This window comes from Nothoprocta perdicaria, unplaced genomic scaffold (assembly GCF_003342845.1).
Source record: "Nothoprocta perdicaria isolate Ctin4 unplaced genomic scaffold, notPer1 scaffold_30, whole genome shotgun sequence".
NCBI classification, from domain to species: domain Eukaryota; kingdom Metazoa; phylum Chordata; class Aves; order Tinamiformes; family Tinamidae; genus Nothoprocta; species Nothoprocta perdicaria.
The window spans coordinates 3,729,480-3,751,637 of NW_020455533.1; the positions used below are offsets into that span (position 1 = coordinate 3,729,480).

At 41.0% G+C, this 22,158-nt stretch overlaps 1 protein-coding gene across 3 annotated transcripts; it reads right to left on the reverse strand.

Moving 5' to 3' along the window:
* Window positions 1-372: 372 nt before the first annotated feature.
* Window positions 373-18,986, reverse strand: ZDHHC7 (zinc finger DHHC-type containing 7). 3 transcript variants are annotated; one of them, XM_026042322.1, is made up of 10 exons: window positions 18,893-18,986; window positions 18,069-18,249; window positions 17,846-17,932; window positions 14,656-14,737; window positions 11,868-12,190; window positions 8,967-9,091; window positions 5,155-5,251; window positions 4,619-4,700; window positions 3,320-3,450; window positions 373-2,335 (listed from the first exon to the last, which is right to left on the reverse strand). In XM_026042322.1, exons 5-10 carry the CDS (start codon window positions 12,171-12,173, stop codon window positions 2,159-2,161), a joined length of 918 nt encoding a protein of 305 aa, XP_025898107.1. In that variant the 5' UTR covers window positions 12,174-12,190; window positions 14,656-14,737; window positions 17,846-17,932; window positions 18,069-18,249; window positions 18,893-18,986; the 3' UTR covers window positions 373-2,158. The 3 variants fall into 3 exon arrangements, with proteins under 3 accessions (XP_025898107.1, XP_025898108.1, XP_025898109.1); XM_026042323.1 differs by lacking the exon at window positions 18,069-18,249 and having other exon boundaries at window positions 17,846-18,068; XM_026042324.1 differs by lacking the exon at window positions 17,846-17,932.
* Between the last annotated feature and the right edge of the window lie 3,172 nt (window positions 18,987-22,158).

Sequence of the window (22,158 nt, forward strand, 5' to 3'; positions counted from 1 at the left end):
TATACACTTAAACAYAGAAGCCAAATGATGCAAGACTGCTGCCCTGAAGTTCTTATAATCTGAATATATGCAAATGCTCACACACACATATATGCAACAGTGACATATAGCAGAGGTTATCAACTTTAAGACTTCAATTCACCACTTTATTTTTCTTACATTAAAAAAAATACAACGTAACAAGGGTCTGAAAAGCCGAGTAAACTTCATTTCACACACGCGCATACTTGCTAAGTCACAAGGTTTGATTGCTTTAAGTGATATTTTCTGACTTTCATCAGGATATTTTATTAAACAAGATACATTAAGAGCCTCATGACAAAGCCAGATACATTTTCTCCCAATCTTTAAGATGTGCAACTGAATTACGCAAAGATCCTTGTGGAACTTCCAACTTTTCCCTCATGTATACGAGACAGTTTTGTTCATTTGGCTGCAACTTCATTGGATGTGGCCACCTAGAAATTCTCCAGCACCACACACCATCTCCCCAAGCAAAGTGAACGGATTAGGTAACATTGCAGTTTCATTTGCAGGCTTATATCTAATAAATGGATCCCTTAGTAAGTTCACCCACCCAACGGTGTAAAACTTAATGAAGCTGGAAACAGCACAAACTGTTACAAARAGATGGAGAAGCAGGTCATCAAAAAAGAAATACAGCTTCTGTAGTAAGTAAACTTACTAATACAAGTGGCTTCAGCACGCTGAACTGCTTGAGGTGGGACAGATCCTCAATAGCACTGGCAAAGCAAAAGCAAAGACTGGACAGTTTAAGGCAAGTCCCCGAACAGGGAGTTCTTTACTTCCTAGGCACAGTTTCACACTATGCATCGAGGCTCCTTTTTATTTTTTAATCTTTACATCGTTGGTAGTTTATAGAACAAATAAGCAACAACAAAAATATTCTAAACATAATGTTTAAATAATCCACTTCTGGCTGAATTTCAACACTTGCAGATTTACAAAGGTATCTTAGCACTACTGTTATTGTCAGGCCCACATAAAGCAGTTCTGGATCTGTACTGCTCTCTTATACTTTTTGAAAGTAGTTTTGGTTGGAAAATGGTTAAAATCAACTCCTTTGCTGTTGCTGATTTTGTTTCTTCTACATTTAGGATTTGTTGTGCTTGAGAARGAGGCAAGTCCTGCCAGCACGGGAAGCCTTTCTCCTTTCTCTGATGTCTTTGTTCAAGACACCAGCGAGTTAACAGCTTTCCTTCTATGAAATGCCTGCAAAGTGCAAAGCAAGACCTCACAAAAACCGCTCTTTCAGTTCATTGCCTTCAATCTGCAGTACATTTGTTCTAATCCCATGAGGATACAGTCACTGGTCCCACTTRTTCCTGCACGGAGGACTAGAAACCATCCCAAGACACCCAAGTGTAAGTTCCTTTAGAACCAATGCACTAAGAATCGGAGACACGTATGTGAGGGCAGAATTTGGCCTGGGTTAAAAGCATCGTTTACTGAACGTTTAGAACTTACCTAAATGCCATACAAGATTAGTACTGCCAAACACAAAACATGCTTTTGTGAGCCTGGGAAGACATTTGGCAGGGGTGTAACAGTGCCTCTGACGTGGTATGCTGCCATGTGCACAAGTCCCTCGAATCACTTGCATATGAGGAATGTGTGTCTGAAGTGGGACACAAGTACAGCTCTGCTTATTAGGACAAGTTGAAATATAAATTAAAATTGAACAAACTGCTATTCCCTGAAAACTGGATTTCGAAAGCTGGGTCTCATCTGAGCTCAGCTTTCACAATAATGCTCTTTCCTATGATTGACAACTGCACTTCAGTACATAATTTTTTATAAAAACACTCAGGTAAGTCCCCAAACATTACCAAATAAAAAGGGTTTTAACAAAAATGCATAATTAATCTCATAAAATAAATTACAGTAGCATGACAACATTTGGCTTCTTTAGTGTGACCACGTGCTTTTCCTTTGTCATCTTGTTGTTAAGACCATTACAGATCCAGTTTGTGTCTCTGAAAGTTAATGAGATGTCTGTGACAAACGTATAAAACTCTGCTTGCTACAAGCAAATGTCCGATAACAGTTTCACCTGGTCACAGATTATATGCAGACAGCCTTTCTGGCCCCAAATAAATATTATATAGTATTCTTGCAAGTTCCAGCATAATTAAACTCAAACAGAAAACTCGGGTCCTCCTTTCTTTGCTCTCAAGAGAAGTCTCCTGATTCGAAATCCTGCAAAGGGATTGATCCACAGGAGCGAAGGCTGCCCCCCAAAAACAGACTTCATTCCTTCCCAACGTAGTCTCCTCTCCCACGTTGGCTTTTCACTCTTCAGTCTTTCAATCTCCTGCAAGTAAACACATGGAGTGACACACTGAAATCTACAGTTTGGTAAAGCGCATACAGCAGTTCTCAGAAGTGATGGCTATCTGGCATTCTTTAATTCATAGCTAGCGGGCACATTATTTTCTGTTGTTTATTTTTCAAGGAAGAAATGAGAATGGCTGACTTAGCCCTGCAGGTACAGGACAGATGCTTCCGAGCACACGACTATGAAACAGGTTGAGCCTCCTCCACAAACTGCTACTAAGACAAAAACAAGAAATGACCAGAAGGGCTGATGTGAAAGCCAGCAGGTCAGCATCCCGTCTACCTGCACTAAAAGTTGTTTATTCAGTTAACRAAACCAGGCAATAAGGCTTCCAGGAAGATTCTTTTGCTGCAATTACTGAAGCTGGGCTTGTTTTCCCAAGTGCATTTGTTTTCGGATAACCATTTTCTGTACCATTTTCCCACTAATGAAGGCTGGATATTAACCAATTGTTTTTCAACTCAGTAACACACAAAAGCTCTTCAATACAGAACACTATTAAACAGCATCAGATGAGAAAACCGAAGAGCCGCATTATTCAAATTCCAGTCAATTACCCAGCACAAAGAACATCCTTTCAAGGCTTAACACTGCAGAGAGAGGCRGGCAATGCCCAAACTCTGTTTATATTCTAATAAAGTAGAGCAAAGCAGAAGAGCAGCATGAAAGGCTGATACCAAGATGACTAGTTCAAGGATACACCTGAGGGAAGCAGTGTAGACTGCGCAGCTGAAAACCTAGCTACACATTTTATGACAGAAAAGCAGATAATCYAAGAGTATCTGTTAGAAAGCAAACTCAAACCTTTCTATTCTTACAGTGGTAGAACATAAAAACTATGATTTCTTTCAGATTTGKGTCTTTCTCAAGAATTAGAGTATCTCACTCAAAAGTAAAACCACAACTACATCATACTCTTCACGTAGAATTGTTAAAGCATATGAAAACAGCGCTTCTTACCGTTTCATCATTGCATATTGAGTGAATTTGGGTGCCAAACATGACTGCAGTGAAAGTGAGAAACAGAAAACCCTCAAGGCACAAGAAGATCATCAGGATCACAGTTACGGGAGGGGAGAAGTCACTGCATTCTGCAAGAAGGACATATGCACTTATAAAAAAACTGAAGAGCAAGTCCAGGTTAATATATACTCTCTTAACAGCCAGCAATAAAAGCTAAATAGTTTTGAAAGTTAAAACAGTATTTCACAGTTACTTCAAATTTTATTGTCTATCACTGTAGCAGCTTTATTTGCTGTCCAAGGAAATAAAGATTTCCTAACGCTCTGCAGAGAGAACTGTACGTGTATAGAGATGACAGCAGCTTGAAGTCTTATGTAGGATAAAGGTTGGAAAAACCATCATCACTGTCCTGCTGATCACTCTCCGTCACTMTGATCACAGCCATCCTCACTCTGACTTGCTAATTAATCCAGATTTTTCAGCTTGTTGCAATTTCTTTTTTTTTTTTCCTTCCAGCACCACACAAGCAATAAGGTTATGACTTGTACTCAGTCATATCTCTGGAGATGATCTGATCAACTAATTAACTCTGGTAACTAGTTAAGTAAGGAAGTGGGATTATACGTAACAAGTASAATTTTTCAGGCTAAAAAATGCTACTAGGTTAGCATCCATTTACCAGATCATTCAGTGAAAGAGGTCATAGGGATTCCCTGGGAAGAATGTGTGATCAACCCCCTTCCCAAAGGCACAAGGTCAGAGACAGCGCTGGGGCACTGGCATATTAGGGAATGCAAGTGAGAGCCCTAAGCAAACAACTAGGGCAGTTTAGGAAATKTCTCCTCTACAGAAGGCCCCCAGTTGGCTCCTGTAACAGAAGCGGGTAGGAAACAAGCTTAAGTTTCAGCTGTTCACAGATCTGTGGTGTGACACACAACCCAGCTGGTCCCTCCAGCTAATGCTGCTGAGATGGCTGAGGCCTGGGTACCTATTTTCTTCCTATTACAGAGGTGATAAAATTTTCTCTGCATGGGAAGCAAGTGGCAGTGCCCTTGACAACCACAGCTCCTCCACTGAATGATTAAAGAGGAGGGACAGAAGACTTCATAAATCTTTAAAAATCACAACTCATCTAAGCTAACTGGACTTAATGGCCAACAGCTACAGAAAAGATTTTCAAGACCTCACTTTAAAAAGAGAAAAATCCAATATTTCTTGCACGGGGCTCAAGGGGAATGTCATGACTGCCCTTTAACATCTGCTCGATTATGCCAGTGAAATTAAGTAGGTGCTTACCAGTCCACTGCCCTCGGACACAGGAGAAAAACTGAAACCCACACAGTATGAGCGCATGAGCTGAAATTAGGGCTATATACATCTGGAAATAAGAGAGAGTGCTTACTTTTGACTGTTGCCAGGTAGTAAACCAGACATTCCTTACAGCCAGCCTTGACCACTGCACAGCGAGTGTACTTTCCTGTTTCCATTTTTAATTTAACACAAGGAGGTAAAATCAAATTCTAATCAAGTTCAAAACTAAAAATGTGGGCAACTAGGGAAGTGTAAAGATTAGCTCYCTAAATGCATTTTCACCACTAAAACGCAGTAAAATTAGATGGTTTAAGATAACAGYACTTTACAAAATACTGATTAAAGTTAATAGGGGTGGAATTATCTTCCTGCATGGAAAATATCTTGGGTAGAATGGGGGGAGGGAGGAGAGAGCAGTTGTGCCCGTAAGCCATTACCGCTCGTACTAATAAACACGACCAAAATTGCTATAATCAAGGTAGAGTCACACTGGGATCAAGCTGCTGCTGATTTGCACTTACCGTAAACAGAACAAAAAATCTCTGATTTTTCTCACCCACGCAATTATTCACCCATGGGCAGTGGTGATCCATCTTCCGAATACATCGCTTGCAAATACTGCRGGAAAGGAAAGGAGATTTTAGTAGCAAAACAAAACTGCACGTGGTTCAATGTGGAAATGAGAAGACGCAGCATTTAAAAGCCACTGTGTAGATATCACTTACTTTCATGATGAACTATACAAAGGTAGTTTTATTAACATGGTGTTTGCATTTCTTTAAAGAAACCCTTTACTAATCTATGCCGCAACCTCTGCCAATTATAAAGCGGAACATATAGATCTGAAAATTAGCACTCACAAGCTCTTGGAAGAGGATTGCTGCATATCCAAACACAGAATCAAGCATATTCTAGTAACCTCATTTAGAGGCTGAATGAGCAAAACAGCAATCCTTTCTTGATGTCAAATTAAAAAAGCAAGAATGTCCTTTTCAGGGACGATTTTAAGTCAAAGTAATTATTTCATATTTACAGACTTTCAAGGTATAAATCTGCTCTACAAGTCAGAAAAAGCAGTTTTATCAAGAGAGAAATTTTCCCTTGAGGCAGTTTTAGCTACCCATACATCTCTTAAACATTCTGAACACGTGCAATCAAAGAAAAGCTTAAAGTCACACCTCACCTCACTTCCCAAAATAAAATATCCTCCCCCAAAATATGTCTAACTACAAGCAGCACCTGTTCTTTGCCTGCTTCTTAATGAAGAGAGCTGTTAAATGCTACTGTTCTTTGCTAGTTCTAAACTAAAGGCTTGATTTCTTCAGAGATATTAGTCAAATTTATTGCTTTGGTAATATTTTGGTAACTTACGTATATATAAAAGTTTTATATACACACACACAMATTTGCAAGGATGCGCAGCACTGGAAGGCTTATTTTTTTCTTTTATTTGTGCCCATCCGCAGCCAAAGGAACACTTATATATTATAACTAACAGTCATATACAGGAGCAGCAGAACAGTTGCAACATGTGCTGTGTTGAATAGTTCAAGTGATGCCCATGTTTCATTCTCCTGCGTTTGTACCCAAGACAGCCACACACAAGGTGTCTCAAGACTTTCCTGCAGAATATCTGATAAGTTAAGCAGTTTCACTTCAGCAGATACAGAGTTAAATCAGCCTCATATATTCAGGTAGCATTATTCAAAACACTTTGTTTTTACCGTATGTTTATTCATATGAGTCCTACAAGTGCTGCAGAGATAAGCCATGAAGCAAAGCTAGATGTTCACGACTAGAGCTAAAAAACAAAGTTGGGAAAAAAAATCCATACTTAAAAATTGTTTTAGGCATAGCAGCAGCCACATACGCATGCTGCAGTTCAGCAAGAAACAGAAGACACTCCTGGGTGGGCAATGCCAGAGTCCCAGCTCTCCCACTGCTCTTCTGAAGCTCCCATTGTTCTGAGCTATCATAACCCAGCCTTTATATTCCCACTGCTTCTTATTTTGCGGACATTGAAGACAACTCCTCTTCTGATGCAAATTACTTTTTAAATAGCACCAGTTATATGTAAAAAACACAATGCCGTAACCAAATACTGCAGCCATTCCCTAGTGCAGAAGAACCAACTATAATTCAAGACAAGATGATCACAAGTCTCCAAACAGAAAAAAAAAAACATATTTTCCTTTCTCGGCTTGCTGCTGAGTTCAGCCTCTCAATGACTTTCTGAGTTTGTGGGAAAGATGGTTACCTACAGTCACCAAATCCATTCCTCTTAATGCTAGACAGAATTTATGTCATCGTTCCAAGAAGAAAACGATAGCAAGCACAGCRTGAAGTCAGATTCAACCAAGCCAAGCACTGGAGGGCGCGAGGTGGGCAGGACACGCTTTCCTCATTCATTTCCCATTTGCAAGTCCACTCGGAGCTCTCCAWGCCATCAGATGCCTGGAAATCTGCCTTTTCCATTCCTCATCCAACATCACGCTTCCAGCCAACGATCTGGCAAGGAGGCTGAAATAGCAGCAGTGTTGCTCCTCCTACCCAGCCACACTCTCATTCACTTAAGATAGGCCTCTTCCTTACTTCAAAAACATTAACTTTGCAGTAAAAAATAAATTTCCTTTATTTTTCTGAAGTCAAATTATCTTTACTGTAAATATTTCTTTTTTTCCCCTCCCACCACTAATGTGTATTATGAAACAACTTTTCTTCCTCARAAGAACTTCTTTCACAGTGTTGCACAACAATTTTCGTAACTGCATCATAAGAGCCTCTTCTGTTAATAATTTACTACTCAAAACATGCACTGTGGCTTTGAGTGCCGCTATTCCATGACAGGAATCAACTTCATTTTCAAGTCTCTGCTATCAGCAAATTGCCACTTTGACTCCTTGGGACCCGACCATCCTTTTAATGCTCTTGGAATGGGTTTGTGAGCCACTAAAAAGTTGGCAGCATAACTGAATAAACATTTTCTTTCTTTATGGTACACTTCTGCAATGCTAGAGCTATGGCAAAGAATCAAATTCTGGTAGCTGATTTCTAGTCCATTTCCTGTCAATACTGGTGGATTCAACGATCAAAAAATTACAAAGGAACCATCCTTTGTTTTACTGAAGAAAATGTAAGAGTTTTGCCCTATCTGGGATCACAGGCTACTGGAATGTCCAAGGAAATGCAGCACCTGGAGATGGCGTCCCAGATGTTCCTAGGTAAATGCAGGGCCTGCCTGAAGTCTGTGTCAGCTCCAGATACAATCTCTGACATCTCAGCTAATCTACRACCCAGATACAGCAGCTGAAGATCATTCTATACTTGTTTTTATTCTCAGATGTGAGTGGGTTTGGTGTTTGGAGTGTGATGGGAGAAGGTCCATATGTAAATAGGCAAGATCTCAGCCCCAAGGCAGAGTAATTGTGATGGAAATAGCTGCTCTGCCATAATTGTCATACAGACAAGTGACAAGCACCGAGACATTTAATTTAGCAACAAATTTGCAGAATAGTTTTAAAGTCCTGAGAAAACCTTCGCTCTTCTTCTGACAGAGGCTTAAATTTTAATATTGCCACACATTTCAAGGCACATCACTCCTCACACCTATGAAGAGCCACCTGAATCATTAACATATTTATGCAAGCCTTAATTATACAGGAATATCTATCTACAGTTCTCAAATAATAAACATGGCAAATGCTCTAAAGTACCTGAAAATTCAAAAAGCTACAAATTAATAACAAAAAAAAATAGATTCACTATATTTTACGTAACATGCTAAATTCAAATTAACATCCCTTTTTTCCTTACTGAAGTGAATCACAAACACAAGTACATTTTACTGCTGACACATACAACTTTAGGAAATCAAGCCACCAAATCAAGCCACCAATTCACATATCATTTCAAATGAGGTATAATGAAGACAGGAAGAACACACACTAAAGTGATAATTTAATATATAAATGTACTTCCTAAACTTTATATTGCAGGAGTCATGTCTTGCACTGGTTTCCATCAGAAAGGCCTTGAGATTCTTCTATTTACCCTGCATTATCAGAAGCATGGAACAATAATTATAGTGATGCACAAGAAAAGTTATTCACAGACCAAATGCAACACACACAGACTATTCTAAAAATGCTCAATTCTCTTGCTTCTTTCCCTTACCCACATTCACTTTCAGTAGTGGTATATTACATATATAAATTACACTGCACTACATGAATTTGTATTGGATATAGTATGAAATGTGTGGAAAAAAGAGCGTACAGGAACACTACACCAGGACTCAATATGCAAAACTGCTTTATGGTAAACTCTGGCGTACCTGCAGTGGTGTGCACGTTCAGGTTTGATACTGCAGCACTTCGGACATTTGTAGATCACTTCTCCTGGTTTCAGTTGTAAATTATCCATATATTCTTTAGTGGCATTGCCTTTGGGTACAGCGCCCTGAAATCATTTCAGTTAAAAGGAGAGAAGGATTTTTAAATGATATGAGAGTGCTTAAGGGCATATTTTACAGACTTTATACCGACYATCTTGGCATAATTACCGAAACAATTTACTTAGAGCTAGTCTGCTATAAACCAGAACCACTTCCAGATGCATAAGTTACCTCTGGCTGATCTCAAATTGTTTCACTTGAACAAGACTCATCTGTTACCAAGTAATAAYGTAATTCTGATAGAACCTGCAGTTACCAGCACCCATAAAAAAAAGAATACACAGCTTTACATGCAGTCATAAGCACTATGAGTAGAATATTTGCTTAGCAATGCTTTTTCAGAGTAATTCTAAAAGACATGCTTTCTTTGCAGGAGCATACGTGAACCGTGAGGCTCTACCATTAGACTAAACCATCCACAAAATGTAATTCAGCAAACTATTTGAAAGATTTTTACTTTGAACTCCTTGAATTCAAGATTTAGCCTCCACTACATACACAACTTTTTTACAATCATGAGTCAATYGCTTTCCCTTTACAGATAAGTGTGTATTTTGGACGCTGCTGGCACAGACCAGCACTGCTTTCTCACCACAACTTCTTCATTCTACACCTCCCTTCTGCTACTGTGCAAGTTTCTGCAGCCTCATGATGAGCAGCTGAAGGAACCGATCCAGAAGACAAATAATCCGCAGGAAAACAGGTTATTTTTTAGCTGCTTAGTTCTCTGAACTCTTCACCATACAGCTGCATAAACGGTGGGGCTGATACAAGCAGAAAGGTGATGAACGGACAAGAATAAGCTCCTTCCAATAGCAATATTAACCTAGAACCTTGCAAGATCAGTCTAACTTCGCACAGCAGGAAGAAAATAATGGAAATTAGCAAAGCCACTCAGTTTATTTATATAGCCGAAGGCTTATCTGTGACAGGAACTGACTGTGAAATAAACTGGGATGTGAAATGACAGTGCAATGGCCTTTCTATACTAATTCCGGCAGGAATTAGCATTATTTCACACAGGAATATCTTCCTCCAGCTTGGCTTAGGTTGCCTGCAACATCCCATGATTACTTCTCAATAAATAAAAGCCAATGGCACCATCATTGCATTACCTGGATACGCTAACATAGTTTGGGGGATAAAATTAACTAGCTAGCAGACATCTCRCATTCAATCGCAAAATGCCTCTTTACCTAAGCAGGTGGTTTTGGTTGCCTATGGGCTGGAACAACCATCTTGCCTTTGTGTTGCCTGAGAGAGAGCCCAAGTTGTGCCCCAGATGAACTCTTTTGCACCAAAACACAAAGCTTGCTGGCTAAGTGGTGCTCCCAACCCGAGCCAGCTGGCACGCCAAGCGGTACGGGCTGAAAGAGCGCTGCTTAAACACTCATGCTGTGCTGCTGGAGCGCGCTCTGCAGTGGGAGTGTTCTCACTGAAGCCAGGAAACCGCTTCAGTGCAGGCGTCACGAGCCACCTCAAAGGCAGAGAGAACTCCTATAAGCACAAATATACTCAGTTCCAGAAAAATTCATGCTTATAAAACACAGCTCATGAATTGCCTATTCATCTCCCACTAAGGGGTAGGTCCACGCCTTCAGGCCATGCCTTTCACATTCTGCTGATAAAAATGAGTTTTATTTCTTATATGTTTCATGATATCACACTATTGTCAAACCCTTTCAGTGAAAAATCTATAAGTATATTTAAGATAACATGCTACAGCTTATGTGTTTTAAGGCAGTCATTCCTTTTCCCTTCAATCTTCATAAGAGTCTTGCATTCAGGTAGTCTGGAGAAGGGCAGCAAATTAAAAACCCAGACGTGCTTCATCTCAAATACACGTTCTTCCACAAAGAACAACCTGGGTCTAGGAAGATACTATTTCACCTGTACATATTTTTAAGCCATCTATCTCTGRGCTATCAGCTTTCAGAGCTGTCACAGTCTGTAGAAGTCAATGTTTCATCACTGGGTGTGAGCTGAGAAGTGATTGAAAGATCTAGCAAACCATTAACTACAGCGTCCTGGTGTCTATTTGGAACATACTCATAACTCTCATACACACTGTTGCTGTCTCAAAACATAGAGAAAATGGACTTTTTTCTTCCTCTCTCTTAACTTCTTGCCTAAATAGAGCAATAGATTTTAGGAGAAAATAAACAATTTAATCTCAAAGTTTAATTGAGAAAGAAGTCCAAAGATATAAGTCCATTTAAGACCTCTCACACCTACACAGTTGCAACTGCATGTTAGTTTCAGCTTCAATCTCAATTCCCACCGGGTCCATATACCTAAGTGCAATACCTTATGACATAGTACCTGTTATTTGATATCACAGTATGTGAATAAGTCTTTCCAGCACATCTACCCCTAAAAATTCTTTCACATTCCACTTCCACATAAGTGGAAGCTATAAGATGAAACCACAAGTATTTATAAAGTTTTAAAAATATTACAATGAAAACAAAAAGAAAAAAAAAAGAAAAAAATAGAATAGAAATGACTAAGTCTGTAGTGGTTTCCTCAGTGACCAGGTATTTCTCAGGAGCCTTCTGCTCACTTACAATTCATTTTACACTGCCCACTCTTCAAACCAAAGATTATTTTACTAACAGGAAATGTACGGATAAAGCATCTCCAGTTAAAGTCCATCCAGAGGGATGTGCAACTAACAGAACTCATCCCATGAGGAAGGGACAGACACATCTTGATATTCCTCTGCAGCCGACCAGGTTACATGAGAGACAAGGTAGTGTTGGGGAATGCTTGCATACTTACTGGATCAGTTAGCATAGTTCTCAGATGAGATGACAAAGCTAGCACTGCCAAGCAGTTAAAGAGAACACCGTTGATCACAGAGTACCAAAAGTCTTTGGAAGGCAGCAACATRACAAAAGTCACTACGAAGTCTGCATAGACGACCAGAAGCCACGTCATTATGGCACAGACCATCCCGCAGCCGTCGCGGATGAACCAAACCCTTTCTGCCATGTCGGCCTCTGAGGAGGACGAATCGTAGCTGTCATTTTCGGCAAGCAGTGGGTGGTGCTCGACATCGCGGAACCTGTGCCCTGATGACTGCATGGTTTTCTGGACGTGCCCTGCAGAAACCAGATACCATTACTTTGCAGAAAGAAACCTGAAATACAAACGCTGTCATTTTTAAGACAAACGTATCTTATTACTCTATTCTGAGCATGATTTTTTTTGATCAAAATTTGCTGCTGCTCATAACACTACATATAGCTGAAATGTTTCTGAAATCAAAAAAATCATTTACGAAGTATCATCAGTAAGTTTCTGAATTGTTTATTGAGCCTCACGACACCATAATTTCATTTCTGATCATGCAACTTCAGTGGCTGAGCAAGAGATTTGGAAAYAGTTTCATTTCTACCTTGCTGATGCCTGTAAACAATTCTTCTGTTTTTGTTAAAAATCCAAAAAGAAATAGCCGCCTCCTTTTATCTCAAAATAAAAGAGCGAAGCCTTCACTAAATTGCAGCTTATGTCTCAGAAACTAGCAAACTACAGCATTAGGTCATTGGCTTTTCACACTGCTCCAGGAACCCAGGGAAGAGCAAGAGAAAAGCAGAATGGAAAAGAAACTGCTCTACTTAGTTTTTATAACAACAACAGAGAGCGCATTAGAAAACAGCTAAATTTATGAAAGTGCTTTTGTGTTGGGAAAAGCCTGTTGCAAAAAATATATTGGACAACTGACAAAACAGTCTCAGATCAGGCCAAACTTAAGGGAAACAAATGGCAGTGGCTGAATTAGCAATGGCAAAGGATTACACGAATCAAGATTTTCAAAGAACACATTAACAATCTAGCTTCATGAAAATCCTTTTAAGGCTTTGTTGTTGTTCCAATGCGGAACAAAAACAAGACTTGAAACMTTTACAGTTTTCATGAAAACAGATTTTTTTTTTCCCCTGAGCTCTCTAACAAGCAAAGATATGAAATGGCAGTATTGAAGCGGTATCTGCAAGCAGGAGACAAACGGTAATTTAAGTATTATGCACTTAAAATAGCCCGCTACCTTAGAAATTACTGTGTCTGAAAAATCACATCGATTCATGCTATTAAAGGCCACATCTGAGAGAAACTTGAAAGCATCGTATTGATTTGGGATAGCGAAACAGAAGTCTTTTTTTTTTCTGCATTAAGAGTAGCCTCTCCACGACTGGTAGGATTTATGACACTAAGTCACATGCCAAGATCTTGAGCACAGCATCACTTTGCTAGGCTAAAATGGTCAAAGTGACCATTACCAGGTAATGAGACTCATGGGCGGCAGCTTTCAGATGAGATTATGGCTTTTTAAAGTACTTTTAAAAGGAATCAATTCAGATAAAACATATTCCAATTGCTAAATCTTTATGATTACTGCAGCCTAACTGCTAGGAGCAAGCAGGAGTAATCCAAGAGATTAGAAATGGAAACAGGAATGTGCAGACTGCAATGCAGAGATCCCAAAGAAACTTTAAAATAGATGACATATCAGCAGAACACAGTTAAGTGTGAGCTACTCCCTTGTCACAAAACTGGAAAAAAAAAATAGCCCAAAATCTAGCTCTGATCATTTGCTCTAGTCACTAAGGGAATGCCATGTTACACTTYCCAGTAGATAGCTCATGCTGGCTTTCTGTCCAAATTGAATAATAATAAACTTAGACACAAAAAGTTTCCTCTCTTATTATAACCCAGCTGTTAAAGCATGGATRAAGGTAGCTGCATACTGGAAAAAATGCCTTAAAATAAGCTTCGTCTTCATCATTGACAATTCAAACTTAAGTTGACCTTGGTAAGTATTGGCCCTCTCTTCTCAACTACTTAAAGTCACTCAAACCTTTCTGAATGTTTACAGTTAACATTACAGTGGATGCCAACTGACTTCAAAAGCACTCTGGGACAGCAACCACTCACTGCAGTCAAGACTTGTAAAATAAAAGTCAAATTTAATGCAGACTACATAATTAGCAGCTGGAACATGAAGACAGCTAAGTAGAAACTGGTATTATTTCTTCAAAAACGGATATGTAAAACTTGGAAGTTCTTGTCTGACTCCTTGCCCCACCACCAAACCCCAAAAGGCTGCAAAACCAGCTTCCAAACGAGCTTTAGACTACACGAAAGCTAACAAGCAAGCAAATGTGTAACACACCCAAAACACCCACCAAAATGCTTTGAAGAGACAAACCTTAAAAGAGCAACAAAGTAAAAATCTAGCTCCCCATTCTAAAGTTTTGTAGAAATTTTGCATTGCACCCATCTAGGATCTTAGCAGAAGAAACACATAATGAATTTTTTCAATCAAAGCAAGTTTTYAGTAGTTCAAGTCAACAAGTTATCACAGACTAGAAGAGCTAAAAAAACAGCTGTACACATAAATATTACAATATTATTACAATATATTAATACATCATAATAAACGTGAACTTTGTAATTAATTCTTTAAACCACCATTTCATTATGAAATGCAGTGCCATAGAGTTACAGTATTCATTTTGTTTAACTATATTAAAAACAACAACAAAAAATCAGAAAATAATATATATACCTCACAAACTTTTTGTATGTTATTCTGACATCATGTCCTTCCTTTAGGCTATACTAGGATATGCAGTCATATCTGGTGTAATCTGAAAAGATACCATCAAAGCGGTTAGCAACACGTTATTTCTTCGTTAAACTAACATTAAGCACAAATAACAYACTATGAAAAGATTGTTTTGAAATATATTGCATGTTCTTACAGCAAGAAAGCTTCTGACTAGCGAAAAAAATTAGATTGTTCTTCATGATAKCTTGATCCATGTACAACACTCTAAACAGATGGATGTCAAAATTCTGTGTATGAGTCCTGTTTACACTTGGGTTTTTTTAGGCAAGAGAAGCATGTTTAGCACTACAGACTAGAGTATCCAAGAAAGTACTTCTTTTGCATACCATTCCTGYAGGACCAAAAAAATAGAGTATCTCCCCTTGCAAAAATTAATAATATCATCCTACTCCAGAGCTTAGAGCAAGGTATTTTGTAGAAACTTGAGATACAAAAACACTTACTACTATTTTTATAATTATAGAACATGCTAGGAGAAATTAGGAGTTTTAAATTTAATTAGATTGAGTTGTGGCTGATTTAAAGCAATAAAGCTACTTTTTCCCCACACTTAGCAATTTCTCTTTGCTAGGATTCCATCACATAGGCAAATAATAATAATGCAATATTTCTTATGATATACAAATTAGCATAATGATTGAAATGCTGCATAAGCTGCTCTAACAGTGTTCGACAACATGAATATTTCATGAGCTGGAGTCTTAAATCTCATTCTTTCCTTTTTACAAGGATGCAACACTCAAACCTCCCACACAGTATGACGTGAGAGATCATGATTTTAAGAGTCCAGGAGATTTTATTTTTTATAAGAAAAGGAGCAGAGGAAGAACACACTTGACTTAGAAAAACAAGCAGTTTAAARCTCAAAAATGTCTACATTTGAATTTCAGAGTGTTTGGAGCAGGCACGCAGTGCAGAGCCCCGAGCTGGGTGGCTCTTTGGAGAACAGAGGACACGTGGACCTGAAGTCCTGCCCTGCAAAGCAGATGAGCACACATGTGTTGCACAGAAATACGTTGCTCCCGGCAGCACCAATTCCTGAAAAACTGGGTTTGAGACCTCTGCTTTGTGCAACAAGCTCTGGAAGCCACTGCCACGATCTCACCCAGCCTGCGGTGCCAGTTATAACACGTCTTGTGATTAAATCCCCAGGAGGCTACCAAGGAGGATTTCCTTGCTTTGTTTTATACAGTCCAGGATAAGACTGGCTCCTAAAAGGGATTTCAGTTTCGTGTTTGGCTACGAAAGTACCTAGGTTTACTTTCTCAGTTATTTTATAGTATTTTAGTTTCCCAACAAAACAACTTCACTCTTTTACTTGGAACGTTACATTAAATTCATGTATTTTCAGAGTAACATAAAGATTCTACTAAACACTAGCTATAACAAACGCTAAGCCATTTCCTATTGACTGAAAGCTTCTGAAACTAGGGAATGAGAAGCTTCCTGTCTTATTTAAAGAAAATCGTATGTTTTACTGCAAGCCTACAAGGCAACACAAACGCTTACTATACATTTATCTGAGTGAAGTTACTGACTGCTTTTTGTTTTGTTTTATAAAGAACCTTTTATACCTTGGTTAGGCAAATTTTCACAATATTGTGAAGTCTGCAGTCATTAAGCTGTCACTGACTTGGCATTTTGTGGAAGCTAAGCAGACACTCATAAAAAGCAGAGGAGCTGAATATATCATTAATTTGCAAAGCTGCCCACCCATTCTCTAAGTCAACGATGACAGGAAATAGAAGACGTGCCAACCCTCTGCAGGTGAGATATTAAAGTCAGAGTAATCATTTAACATGATTAAGTTAGAACTCATTGACTACATGGTCAGGTTCCTAATTAGTCCRGGTAATGCTCTAATCCTCAGTGCCATTCTGCTCAATATTTCAGTGTGTCTTGTGGCATCAGCAGTCATTGGTTTTCAAGGAAGAGCAACTGCAGTTTAGCTGTTGTGATAACACTAATATATTCAATATATTCCATGCAAAACGTTATCTGTTTGCCCAGATGATTACCTTAAACTAATTTCAACTTAATTCCACAATTAGATGCTATTTGAAATCCTTGGGCTGAACATGTCTTAACTGTCTTGCTTCTCATTGTTAATGAAACACAGGCCCAAAACACAGAAAAAGTTATTGGAACAATGATATTCACAAACAACAGTCAGGCTGCTGAAAAGGTGTATGACAATCTAAAAAAACTATGAAGAAAGTACTACTAATTCACGATCCCTGGAAAGACGATCTTGTAAAATGTGTGTTCCTAACACATTTTAGAGCTAGAGAAGATTTACAATGTTCCAAATGTATGTAGAGCTAGAAGTGCATCAGTTCTCTTTTCTCCGAGTTTAGTCAAATAAGGATACTGAAGATTTTAAGAAAATGAGAGAGAAAGAAGAACACTTGGAGTAAAGCATAGTCTTCTTGCCTGCTATTTTTTGAGGAAGAAACACAAAATGTTGTTCTACTAAACTTAACTCCTATTGACCTCCTTTTACAGACATTAGATGTACAGATAACAATGGATATACAGAGATTTAAAAAAAACATCAACTGTCAAATCTTGAATCTTTTCTTGGTGGTTTGTTTTCTTAATTTGTGAAAGGGACAGTTGTTAAGACTGCTCTTTTTCTGTTACATTGCAGTAAACAAAACGACTTATTTCAGCTTTTCTGGTTGAGCACTGATAGGTCAATAGTTGTAGGGGCATGAACAGATACTGCTTATATAGGACGGATTTAAAACCTACTGAGGAAGCACTGGATCAAATCAAGGTCACAGAACCCTGGTCTCAGCGAAAGGTTATAGAGCGAACAATTTCAGTAACAGCAAAGTTTTAAAATAAATCAAATGGGTAAATCTAGTATTGCATACAATTCCATGGATAGTGAAGACCATTCATTGCTGACAAAAAGAATCTACTAGCTAATATGTAGACGTAATCAAGCCTAATTTAGATAACCAGGTTTTCATTACAGATGCATGCAAGCTGGATTGCAAGGCCATTTAATAAACTGTGGCTGCTTTCAACATCTGCTTGGTGAGCGGTTTAGCAAATAGCCACAAACACCCTAAACAAAAACCCATCAATGATGCTCCCATATCAGCCCTCACACACTCACCTTTTGCCATATGTATTTCCAAAGATACACATCTGACTTCCAGAAATTGGGATATATAAGCCATACAGTGCCCCAGCGTGCAGCCCTCTGAAAAGGAGCAGGTTGAAGAGCTACCACCTCAGTGTCATTATCACTTTATTTACGAATCTATCCCATGTCCTCGGTAATGTATCCTCATTAGAGCAGATTAAAAATGTGATGTTGTTTGCTGGGAAACACCTACCTATGAATGCAAATGACATTTTTCAGTGAGCAAATATATAACATGGCCAAGTTTAAAGTTCCTTTAAAGATCCTCCTTATTCTGGTCTTTTATTGCAGCTTTCCAAAATCAAGCATCAGGCCATAAGAAAACTCTGGAAGTGCTACTTTTCAGAACAGAAGATATGTGTCTTCTCTATAACCTCAAAAACAGGAGAAATAAAGAACTTAATTATTGATATTTTACTGTAAATATGGTCATCTAATTACTAATGTCTTTATGTTGGTAATACCTTCTAAACATCCCAGACCACAGCACCAAGAACTCTGGGCCAAACAAGTTATGTCAAATGAAAGAAAAGTTATGCATGTCTTTAGAACTTAAAAAGTGTATTATAATTTATAATGGAAGCACCCATCAGCTCTCCTAAGTGGAAAATGGAAGTTTTTCTCCTTTGCCAACAGCAATTGGCAAAGTAAGTAAAGCAATTGTACTTTAGAGCGCAAGTTTTCAGGTTAACCTGTGTATTATTTATCACTCCATGCTACACCCTCACTTGAAGGCAGCTCGGTAATCCCATGCCCTGATTCTACCACAAATCACGCTGACGAACACATTTTTAGGCCAGTTATTATATCCACACCCAGGAGGGATCCTTCCTTCCGGGTGCCAAAACATAATAACCCAACCCAGACTATTTCCACCAGCACGACAGATCCTTCAGCTTTCAATACTGATCATGGGAGCGTTAAGGCCCTTGCTTTAATAATACTTGATACACGTACAGCCTGGTAGCTACTTTCTGTTCTTCTTTTTGGGGTTTTTGCCCGCTGCAGGACACTCACTTCGCTTCCCTTACCGGTTCCATAAGAGGCATAAACAAGAAGCTCATCAGTTGTAGATGGTGCAAAATACATTGAGTTTGAGCAAAAGTCCCAAAGCCCTAGAAATAGGAGAGTTTATAGCTAGAATCAACTTCATTTAGCCACAGGGAGCTTTCAACTTAAAACTTCACTTTCAAATACTAATGAATCACCATGACACCTTCCTCCACCTGAGGATTTTGAAAATCAGAGAGCATCTATGACAAAAAATGTCTAATTTAACCCCATTATCACATGCAGCTTTCAACGTAATGACACCTTCAAAGCCACGAGCCACACTGGTGTGACCAGCACTCCAAAACCACCGCAGAGGCTCGACTGTAAGGGCAGCCGTCAGCAGGCCCCCTATTTATTTTATTTTCTCTCCCATAGGGCACAAATGGGTGAACCTGAATCTCCCCCTCTCGCTTTTAACACCGCAGGCCCCGGTCCCCATCGCTAAGGGGTCATTAGTAATAAATAATAATAATAAAGGGGTTAAATGGGGTGGGAGGCGGCACGAGCGCAGCAGACACTCGTCCTCACTCACCTTCGGCYCGGGCCCCGCGGGGCCGGCCCGATCCGGCCCGATCCGGTTCGGTTCGGTCCGGTCCTGCTGAGCCCCGCCGGGGGACACGCTGCCTCAGGGACCCCGCGGTGGACTGCGTTGGGTTGGGCCGGGCTGGGCGAGCTCAGCGCGGCTCCGCGAGGAGTGGAACCGGGAGCGGAACTGGAAGCGGGACCAGGACCGGGACGGAGCCCATGTCGCTGCGCCGCCCCCTCCCGCCCGCTCCAACGGCCGCCGACTCCCGGAGACGGAAGCCGCGCGGGCCGCACTGCGCAGGCGCCGCGCTCGGGCGGGGCCCGCCCGCGGCAGAGCTGCGCACGCGCACGCCGCACGGAGGCGGGAGGGGGCGGACCTCCCCGCGCGCATGCGCGCACCGCGTCGTCCTTGCCGCCGGCTGTGCCGCCGTGCTGCGCATGCGCAGTGGCGTCCGGCGGCCGTGACCACTGCAGCAGCGCGAGGAGACAGCGCCACCTAGCGGCTGGGCTGCCCGCCTCTCTGCTTGCATGTATATATGTATAGATGTTATATGTATATATGTATATATGTATATATGTATATATGTATATATGTATGCATATGTATGCATATGTATATATGCATATATGCATATTATATATATTTTTTCCTTCGTATTTCTGTCCTGAAACGCTGGAGACAGAGGAGCTGCTCGCTCCTGTTCATAATCACTGCGTGTTTGCTCGGTCCTAGCAGATGAGCTCGGCATGCCGCGAGAAATCACCCTAACCCACCCATGGAGGTCACGCAATATGTATAAATCAGAATATATACAGACTGTATGTATGTATATATATGTTCACTGTATGTATCTATATAAATGTATATGCATAAGTGCATATATGTATATATAATATATATACCTGCATATAATATATATGCCTGCATATATATATAATATATATTATCCACATCTTATTATTGACAGAAGCACTTTCACACTGAGAGGCCTGATCTTTTCCTAAAAGCTCCTTTTCCTTGCATTAACTTATTATAACTAAGAAGCATCCCTTATCCAGAGGTTAAAAAAAAAAAAAAAGGGGGGGGGTGAAAACAGGAAGAAAAGCAGCTTTTGGGCAATTGCAGATGGGGGAACCATGCTGTAGCTCTGTGGATTTGCTTGCACTGTGTGACACATTCACCCACTGGATGGTGCAGAGCTGATTGATGTGGCCTTCCCAGACAAGCTGGCTCCAACAGGCTCACTTTCCATCTGCATTTAGCGCTATTAGTTGCAGGTTCCTCATATCTTCCTAAAAAAAAAAAAAAAAAAAAAAAAAAAAAAAGAAGAAAAAAAGTCAAGATGTGTACATCACACCTCAGGTCACATTGTTTTACACCTCTGGCAAAAGGCATCAGAAAAAAAAAAAGGGGGGGAGAATTTGCAGGAACATGTCACCTGTCCTCAGTTCTCACCTCAAATGCTGAGGGGCTCATTAAGCCCAAGAGACTCATGGATTTTTTAGCACCCGGTCCAGCAAATATTATTTTATGCCAATGCTTATTTTTTAATGGAAAAGGAAATACATGCAAACCATATTGCCTTCCCCTCCAGAGCCTCTGCCGTCCCGTCCTTCTGCTTTTGATCTGCTGTGGTCCACAGCCAGCGAGAAAACAGACTCAGAAAAGAGGAACTGGGTAAAAATAAGGTATCTTTTCAAGAATAAGGTGGAAGAGCTATCTCTGGTGTTAAAGAAATGTAAAATGTATCTTCTGCTGGCAAAGGCAGAGCGAGATAGAGCTGCTGGGAGCAGTGTCCCTTGCCATAGGGTGTCCTTGTGTGTTGGCACAACGGGGCTGCCCAGGACCCCCAAAACCGACTCTCTTGCAGGGCAACAGCTAGGCAGGAGCATTTCAGGGTCCTCCATTTCCTCGAAATCCGCACGTTTCTTTGGAAAACCGGCTGGATCCGTGCGGGCGGCGCGACGGGACGGGCTGAGCGTGCTGCTCCTGGAGGGGCTCCGCGCCGGGCGGGCGCAACGCGGGCGGGGAACTCGTTTACCTGGGGCAAACACGCAAACGGCAACAATAACAGAAATTAAATAAATTAAATAAATTAAATAAATAAATAGGAACAAAGTCGGCTTCAGACCAGCACGGAAATGAGCGCAGTGCCGGCAAATCCGCGCCCTCGAGGCGGGGTTTGGCCGCGAGGTTCGGCCGCCGATCTCCGCGCACCCCGCGCACCCCGCGCAGCCCCGCGCGGCCCCGCGGCGATGCTGGCGCTGGTGGCGGTGCTGGCGGCCGTGCTGGCCGCGCTGGTGGCGGCTCGCGGGGCGGCCGCGCCGCTCAAGCGCTGCGCCCTGGGCTGCCTCCTGCTCCTCGGGGCCGGCGGCGGGCGGCAGCGGGCGGCAGGCGGCCCCGCCGAGCCCCGGCGCCCGCGCGCGCTCCGCTCCGACCCCCACGTGAGTGCCTGGTCGTCCTTCCCCCCACGCGCGGATCCCGCTCCCCGGTATCCCCGTCCCCAGATCCCGCTCCCCCGGGGACACTGGCTTGGACATCCCCGTCTGTTAGGACCCATCCTGTGGCTGCCACATCTGCTCCCCACCCTTGTCCCTTATCCCCCTGGACCAGCATTCCTCATCCCCAGGACCTACATTTCCTCCAGCACCTCGTGCCTTCACAGTCCCCTGTCTCCAGGGCCCCCATTTCTCCAGAGTTCACA